The sequence below is a fragment of the Penaeus japonicus genome, unplaced genomic scaffold (assembly GCF_977035675.1).
Source record: "Penaeus japonicus unplaced genomic scaffold, GWHDUDI00000001_assembly GWHDUDI00000042, whole genome shotgun sequence".
In the NCBI taxonomy this organism is placed as follows: Eukaryota; Metazoa; Arthropoda; class Malacostraca; order Decapoda; family Penaeidae; genus Penaeus; species Penaeus japonicus.
This window is the reverse complement of record NW_028234444.1, coordinates 14,019,495-14,029,494: the sequence shown is the minus strand read 5'-3', so window position 1 is coordinate 14,029,494 and position 10,000 is coordinate 14,019,495. Positions and strand designations below refer to the sequence as shown.

At 34.2% G+C, this 10,000-nt stretch overlaps 1 protein-coding gene across 1 annotated transcript in view; it reads left to right on the top strand.

Annotated features, from left to right (window-relative positions):
- Positions 1-4,077: 4,077 nt before the first annotated feature.
- The window catches only part of LOC122249326 (uncharacterized), a 25,366-nt gene continuing 19,443 nt past the window's right edge, over positions 4,078-10,000 (top strand). The window contains exons 1-4 of the mRNA XM_086535045.1: positions 4,078-4,407; positions 5,637-5,792; positions 8,157-8,275; positions 9,953-10,000. The exon at positions 9,953-10,000 is cut by the window's right edge and continues 51 nt beyond it. Coding sequence (XP_086391171.1) covers positions 4,094-4,407; positions 5,637-5,792; positions 8,157-8,275; positions 9,953-10,000 — 637 coding nt within the window. The 5' untranslated portion in view covers positions 4,078-4,093. The remainder of the gene's footprint in view (positions 4,408-5,636; positions 5,793-8,156; positions 8,276-9,952) is intronic.

Below are 10,000 nucleotides of genomic sequence, written 5' to 3'. Positions count from 1 at the left end.
TCTATATCTGTAACTGTATCTGTATATCTGTATCTATATCTATGTCTATACATATGTATGTATATAGCTATATCAGTATATCTATATCTGTAACTGTATCTGTATATCTGTATCTATATCTATGTCTATACATATGTATGTATATAGCTATATCAGTATATCTATATCTGTAACTGTATCTGTATATCTGTATCTATATCTATGTCTATACATATGTATGTATATAGCTATATCAGTATATCTATATCTGTAACTGTATCTGTATATCTGTATCTATATCTATGTCTATACATATGTATGTATATAGCTATATCAGTATATCTATATCTGTAACTGTATCTGTATATCTGTATCTATATCTATGTCTATACATATGTATGTATATAGCTATATCAGTATATCTATATCTGTAACTGTATCTGTATATCTGTATCTATATCTATGTCTATACATATGTATGTATATAGCTATATCAGTATATCTATATCTGTAACTGTATCTGTATATCTGTATCTATATCTATGTCTATACATATGTATGTATATAGCTATATCAGTATATCTATATCTGTAACTGTATCTGTATATCTGTATCTATATCTATGTCTATACATATGTATGTATATAGCTATATCAGTATATCTATATCTGTAACTGTATCTGTATATCTGTATCTATATCTATGTCTATACATATGTATGTATATAGCTATATCAGTATATCTATATCTGTAACTGTATCTGTATATCTGTATCTATATCTATGTCTATACATATGTATGTATATAGCTATATCAGTATATCTATATCTGTAACTGTATCTGTATATCTGTATCTATATCTATGTCTATACATATGTATGTATATAGCTATATCAGTATATCTATATCTGTAACTGTATCTGTATATCTGTATCTATATCTATGTCTATACATATGTATGTATATAGCTATATCAGTATATCTATATCTGTAACTGTATCTGTATATCTGTATCTATATCTATGTCTATACATATGTATGTATATAGCTATATCAGTATATCTATATCTGTAACTGTATCTGTATATCTGTATCTATATCTATGTCTATACATATGTATGTATATAGCTATATCAGTATATCTATATCTGTAACTGTATCTGTATATCTGTATCTATATCTATGTCTATACATATGTATGTATATAGCTATATCAGTATATCTATATCTGTAACTGTATCTGTATATCTGTATCTATATCTATGTCTATACATATGTATGTATATAGCTATATCAGTATATCTATATCTGTAACTGTATCTGTATATCTGTATCTATATCTATGTCTATACATATGTATGTATATAGCTATATCAGTATATCTATATCTGTAACTGTATCTGTATATCTGTATCTATATCTATGTCTATACATATGTATGTATATAGCTATATCAGTATATCTATATCTGTAACTGTATCTGTATATCTGTATCTATATCTATGTCTATACATATGTATGTATATAGCTATATCAGTATATCTATATCTGTAACTGTATCTGTATATCTGTATCTATATCTATGTCTATACATATGTATGTATATAGCTATATCAGTATATCTATATCTGTAACTGTATCTGTATATCTGTATCTATATCTATGTCTATACATATGTATGTATATAGCTATATCAGTATATCTATATCTGTAACTGTATCTGTATATCTGTATCTATATCTATGTCTATACATATGTATGTATATAGCTATATCAGTATATCTATATCTGTAACTGTATCTGTATATCTGTATCTATATCTATGTCTATACATATGTATGTATATAGCTATATCAGTATATCTATATCTGTAACTGTATCTGTATATCTGTATCTATATCTATGTCTATACATATGTATGTATATAGCTATATCAGTATATCTATATCTGTAACTGTATCTGTATATCTGTATCTATATCTATGTCTATACATATGTATGTATATAGCTATATCAGTATATCTATATCTGTAACTGTATCTGTATATCTGTATCTATATCTATGTCTATACATATGTATGTATATAGCTATATCAGTATATCTATATCTGTAACTGTATCTGTATATCTGTATCTATATCTATGTCTATACATATGTATGTATATAGCTATATCAGTATATCTATATCTGTAACTGTATCTGTATATCTGTATCTATATCTATGTCTATACATATGTATGTATATAGCTATATCAGTATATCTATATCTGTAACTGTATCTGTATATCTGTATCTATATCTATGTCTATACATATGTATGTATATAGCTATATCAGTATATCTATATCTGTAACTGTATCTGTATATCTGTATCTATATCTATGTCTATACATATGTATGTATATAGCTATATCAGTATATCTATATCTGTAACTGTATCTGTATATCTGTATCTATATCTATGTCTATACATATGTATGTATATAGCTATATCAGTATATCTATATCTGTAACTGTATCTGTATATCTGTATCTATATCTATGTCTATACATATGTATGTATATAGCTATATCAGTATATCTATATCTGTAACTGTATCTGTATATCTGTATCTATATCTATGTCTATACATATGTATGTATATAGCTATATCAGTATATCTATATCTGTAACTGTATCTGTATATCTGTATCTATATCTATGTCTATACATATGTATGTATATAGCTATATCAGTATATCTATATCTGTAACTGTATCTGTATATCTGTATCTATATCTATGTCTATACATATGTATGTATATAGCTATATCAGTATATCTATATCTGTAACTGTATCTGTATATCTGTATCTATATCTATGTCTATACATATGTATGTATATAGCTATATCAGTATATCTATATCTGTAACTGTATCTGTATATCTGTATCTATATCTATGTCTATACATATGTATGTATATAGCTATATCAGTATATCTATATCTGTAACTGTATCTGTATATCTGTATCTATATCTATGTCTATACATATGTATGTATATAGCTATATCAGTATATCTATATCTGTAACTGTATCTGTATATCTGTATCTATATCTATGTCTATACATATGTATGTATATAGCTATATCAGTATATCTATATCTGTAACTGTATCTGTATATCTGTATCTATATCTATGTCTATACATATGTATGTATATAGCTATATCAGTATATCTATATCTGTAACTGTATCTGTATATCTGTATCTATATCTATGTCTATACATATGTATGTATATAGCTATATCAGTATATCTATATCTGTAACTGTATCTGTATATCTGTATCTATATCTATGTCTATACATATGTATGTATATAGCTATATCAGTATATCTATATCTGTAACTGTATCTGTATATCTGTATCTATATCTATGTCTATACATATGTATGTATATAGCTATATCAGTATATCTATATCTGTAACTGTATCTGTATATCTGTATCTATATCTATGTCTATACATATGTATGTATATAGCTATATCAGTATATCTATATCTGTAACTGTATCTGTATATCTGTATCTATATCTATGTCTATACATATGTATGTATATAGCTATATCAGTATATCTATATCTGTAACTGTATCTGTATATCTGTATCTATATCTATGTCTATATCTCTATCTCTATCTCTAAGACCCTACAACTCACCCCTCCGTCTCAGACCATATCATGTCCCATTCAAATTCAACCATGACTCACCGCACATCAACCACAGTACAATGAATCCCTGTAACTCATCCCCTGTATGATGAATCCCCCTACTTCCCCTATGTGACCCCCAAGTGACCTCTATGTGACACTGATGTGACCCCTATGTGATCCCCATGTGACCCCTATTTGACTCCCAAGTGACCCCTATGTGACTCCCAAGTGACCCCCATGTGACACCGATGTGACCCCTATCTGACCCCTATGTGATCCCCATGTGACACTTATATGACCCCCATGCGACCCCTATGTGACCCCCATGCGACCCCTCTTTGACCGCTATGTGACCCCCATCTGACCCCTATAGGACCCCCATGCGACCTTTATGTGACCCCTCTGTGACCCCCATATGACCCGCAGGATGAGTCCCCAGCCGTCCCCGCGCCACTCGCCCGTGAGCCACCGCTCGGGCAACCTGAGCCAGCGCAGCTCGGTGTCGTCGGTGCGCAAAGGCATCCTGAAGAAGAGCCCTTCCTCTACCACCATCAACATGGAGATGGTGAACCTCGGCCTCCAGCAGAACGCGGCGGCCAACGCGGCAGCGGCGGCGGCGGCGGCGACCGGAGCCAACGCGGCCGCGGCGCTCAACGGGTATCATAGGACGCGGTTCTCGGATCCCTATGACGACTCCTACGTGCCTATGGACACGCACCGCTTCGTTAGGTAGGAAGAGGGGAGGGGGAGGAGGAGGAGGAGGGGGAGGGTGAGGAGGAGGAGGAGGGGGAGGAGGAGGAGGGGAGGGGTGAGGGGAGGGGGAGAGGGGGGAGGAGAGGAGGGGGAGGGGAGGGGGAGGGGAGGAGGGGAGGGAGGAGGGGAGGGGGAGGAGGAGGAGGGGGAGGAGGAGGAGGAGGAGGAGGAGGAGGAGGAGGAGGAGGAGGAGGAGGAGGAGGAGGAGGAGGAGGAGGAGGAGAAGGAGGAGGAGGAGGAAAAGTAGAAGTAGAAGGTGATATATATATATATATATATATATATATATATATATATATATATATATATATATATAGAGAGAGAGAGAGAGAGAGAGAGAGAGAGAGAGAGAGAGAGAGAGAATTTTGATTTTCTTCATTGCTATTCATGCACCTGAAACATATCTAAAAAAAGGTAGTTTCAAAAGCTCTGTAACATGATCTCAAAGGTATAATAGCCCAAAAGTAGCCAAAATAGCCAAAAAAATAGAACAAAACTAGCCCAGAGTAGTAAAAGTAGCCAATGTGAAGGAGAACATCAGTAAAAATAGATCGCTTTGTTTTATTGTTGTAGTTAATTATATCCTATTGTATTATCTGCGATTTTCTCTGTATTTTCTGTGTATTTTCTTTGTTTTTGAACCAATTGCTGTATCGTATTCTTATAAGCATTGTAGATTATACATTTCACTGCCTTTGATGTATTTTTTTCACAGTAAGTTTGATTAATTTATTTCACAAATTCTTTTCTCCCCTCCCCACCCACCCCCATTACCCTACCTTACCATCTGCTTATTTTATTCCCTTGGCTTTATTCCCTCTTTCGTATTTTCTTATTCTTTGTTCTTTGTCGTTTTTAAAAATTTTATTATTATCACTTTCTTCCTAATTTCCCTTTCTTTCTTTCTTTCTTTCTTTCTTATAATTCCCCCCCTCCCCACCCATACCCACCTGTATCAACCCTGATACCATCTCCACCCTCCCTCCCCCCTTCCTTTATTTCACCCCCTACTTAATGACCCCCATAACACCCTCTTACCCTCCCTCCTTTACCCCCACCCCCATTACCCCCCCCATCCCCCCTCCCTCACCCTCCACCCTAACCCCAACCCCCATCATTAACCCATCCCACCCCACCCCCTACCCTCCCTGACCCCCAACCCATCCCCCCCCCACCACCACCCATCATTCACCCCCCCCCAATAGCTCCCCCGACGGGCCGATCGGGATGACCCAAAAGTCCCTCGGAGGTCACCGGGTCAAGTTCATCCTGGAGACTGGCAAACCCGATCACGTGACCGGCTCCTATGACGACATCCGGATAGAGAAGATGGAGAGAGAGAGATTGGAGAGGATAGAGAGGTAAGAGAGAGTGAGAGTGAGAGGATAGAGAGGTAAGAGAGAGTGAGAGTGAGAGGATAGAGAGGTAAGAGAGAGTGAGAGTGAGAGGATAGAGAGGTAAGAGAGAGTGAGAGTGAGAGGATAGAGAGGTAAGAGAGAGTGAGAGTGAGAGGATAGAGAGGTAAGAGAGAGTGAGAGTGAGAGGGGGGGGGGGAGAGAGAGAGAGAGAGAGAGAGTGGGAGAGAGAGAGAGAGAGAGCGGGAGAGTGAGAGTGAGAGAAAGGGAGAGGAAGAGAGAGAGAGTGAGAGTGAGAGAAAGGGAGAGGAAGAGAGAGAGTGAGAGTGAGAGAAAGGGAGAGGAAGAGAGAGAGAGAGAGAGAGAGAGAGAGAGAGAGAGTGAGAGTGAGAGTGAGAGAGAGAGAGAGAGAGAGAGAGAGAGAGAGAGAGAGAAAGAAAGTGAGAGAGAAAAAGAAAGAGAGAGAGAGAGAGAGAAATAGAGATAGAGAGAGAAGCAGAAATAGAAATAGAGATAGAGACAGACAGAGATAGAAATATAGACAGAAAAATCGAGATAGAGACAGAGACAGCGATAGAGCTAGAGCTAGAGTGAGAAAGAGAGAGAGAAAGCCTTACTAAGGATGCAGAGGCATTGTAAAGTCTTGCGTTACTAACACAGCATGACATTTGCGGTGAAGGTCATTCAGTCACGTTACAGCATGATTACTTTTATGTGTCAGCTTGTGTCTTCATCTTTATTTTGGACAGGAAAGTTAGTATTATTTGTTTTTTGTTTTTCATTGTTTGTTATTTTATTTTTTTGATTATTTTATTGTTTACGAAATAAAATGCGCTACATCTTCACTTTATATGTTGTTGAGGATCATCATAATTTCGATGATAAATTAACGTTACAAAAATCTCCCCCAAAAAGTTTTTAAATTGTCATTTTTTATTCCTAAAATTTTGATTTTCTACCCTAGTTTCACGCATTTTCTCGTAGTTTCACGTATTTTGTCGTAGCTTCATTCCTTTCCCAGAGGTTCACGCACTTTCTCGTAGTTTCACGCATTTTTTCGTAGTTTCACGCCGTTCCTCGGAATTTCACGTAGTTTCTCGTGGCTTTACGTGGTTTCTCGTAGGCTCACGCACTTCCTCGGCACTTCTCGCATTTTCACGTATTTTCACATGTTAAGAAAAGACATACACGGTTATCAGATAATGAATAACACTATTGATGTTATTATTCAATACATTTCATGTAAAGAGGAATAATAGATAGATAAATAGATAGAGAAATAGATAGATAGATAGATATATAGGTAGATATATAGATAAATAGATAGATAGATAAATAGATAACTAGATATATAGATAGATAGATAGATAGATAAATAGATAAATAGATAACTATATAAATAGATAACTAGATAGATAGATAAATAGATAGATAGATACAATCACAATCACATTTTAGATTTTTTTTCGAATTAAAAATTTATCTAAAATTCATAAAAGTCATTACTTTTATAACATCACGTTATTTTGTAATGAAATAACATTTTCAGAACAGAACATCTCTTTCAGTTATTGAAAATTCTAAAGAAGAACAAAATGTTTTACTTTGAAAGACGAAAATTCTTTAAAATACTGTCGTTTTTATTATTGTCTTTGTTTTGTTTTGATAATTACTTTTTGTTTGTTATTAATATTATCATTGCTGTTTTTTTTTATAATCATTATTATTTTGTCATTGTTATCACCAGCATCATCACGATCACCATCCCCATTATCTTTTTCATCCTCTTCACTATCGTCACCACTATCACCATCATCACTATAAATTTCAGCTTCATCATCTTTACTACCGATGTCATCATCATATCACCATTTCATCATCAATTTCAGCATCCTATCAGCATCATCACCATATTCACTACCGATATCATCATCCTATCACTATCATCATTATGATTTTCACATCATCACCATCGTCACTGTCACAATTCTCACAACCCACTTCTATCATCATACTCACAATCATCATACCTTCATCACAAGCACCATACCTTTATCCCTATCACTATCATCATACCCCCATCATCGTCATACCTTAATCACCACCACTATCACTATACCCTCCTCATCACAACCACCATACCTTCACCACCACTATCACCATACCACCTAACCACCACCATACCCACATCACAACCACCATACCTTCACCACCCCCTCTATCACCATTCCCTCATCACAACCACCTTACCTTCCTCATCACAACAACCATACCTTCACCACCACCACAACTACCATACCTACATCACCACCACCAACACCATACCCTCCTCATCACTACCCTCACTATACCCCCTCCCCCCATCCTCAGAGGGAAAAACCTTGAGGTGACACATAACGATGGTGACAAAGGCGGCCGGAAGTGCCTCTTGTTCTGTGCCGCCATCTTGGTTCTTACCGGTTCTGTCATCGGCGCCGGCATGTATGGATGTGAGTAGAACCGGAAGTGTTTGTTGTTGTTGTTTGTATTGATTATTGTTGTTGTTGTTATTGTTATATACTTTTTAAAAATTATTATATACTTTTTTATATACTTTTCAAAAATTATTATATACTTCTTTTATATACCTATTTTAGTGTTTTTATTTCTTAATCTTTTAAGTAATTTAATGATTTTTATCTATATTCATTTAGATTTTAAGTATCCACTAGCTAGAAAGATGAATCCTTATCATGTTATTCATATCAATTAGAGGACATATCAACTAGAAATCAATTCATAATGTAATATTTTCCCCCAAAATTATTTCACTATTTACCAGCTGGAAAAAATATATATTTCAGAATATGAGTCAATCAACAGTTGATTTTGATATGTCATGAACGGAACATGATCACTTCATGCATGGAATTGTTTAGTTATTAGGAAGATACACTTTATCAATTCGATTAATCCATGAGAGAGAATTAAACTTTTTTTTTTCTCATGGAATCAATTTATTTGCTAGATTTTTCCCGTGTTATCAAAATCCCTATGATGATATTGGATTGTATTATCTTTCATTATCTCTCTCTCTCTCTTTCATCATTCAATAGTTTAGTTTAACGTCTTGTGTTCACTTATGCCTATCTCTATATTTTATTCGACCTTTAGAAAGATCATTTCAATATGTTATCTTTATATAATGCAATTTACATCATTTGGGGAAGTTATTACACTCTATAACATATACCTTGAATTACACTGAAGCTAAATATACTGATTTAATTATATAGCAGTTGATAAGATAGTTTTATGTTAAACAATTGCTTATCTTGATTAATTAATCAATTATCGATTCTATCTTGTGTTATTTGAATATTTAAGAATTATCTTAAAATTATTTTTTTACGATATTTATTATTTATAATTTTGTTAAGAAATGCTGATCATGATAATTTTGATACTATTCGTATTTGCTCACGTTATCTTTACTCTTATTTGATTATTCCCCTTACCAATTATTTCTTATTTCATCAGCCATCTCATCTTATCTTATTGATAACGCCTTATCTTATCTAGTAATATCCTTATCTCACTTAATCACTTCATATCTTATTTAAGTATCCCTTAACCATCTATCACATATCCTATTCAACGATCTATTTCTTATACAATGACCAACTTCCTCTCTCCTTATCTTATTTCCTTATTCAACGATCTATTTCTTATACAATGACCAATTTCCTCTCTACTTATCTTATTTCCTTATTCAACGATCTATTTCTTATACAATGACCAATTTCCTCTCTCCTTATCTTATTTCCTTATTCAACGATCTATTTCTTATACAATGACCAATTTCCTCTCTACTTATCTTATATCCTTATTCAACGATCTATTTCCTATACAATGACCAATTTCCTCTCTACTTATTTCCTTATTCAACGATCTATTTCTTATACAATGACCAATTTCCTCTCTCCTTATCTTATTTCCTTATTCAACGATCTATTTCTTATACAATGACCAATTTTCTCTCTACTTATCTTATATCCTTATTCAACGATCTATTTCTTATACAATGACCAATTTTCTCTCTACTTATCTTATTTCCTTATTCAACGATCTATTTCTTATACAATGACCAATTTCCTCTCTACTTATCTTATTTCCTTATTCGACAGCTAGACAGCTGAAACCACAGAACGACGTACAAGGAGCGAGTGGGCTGT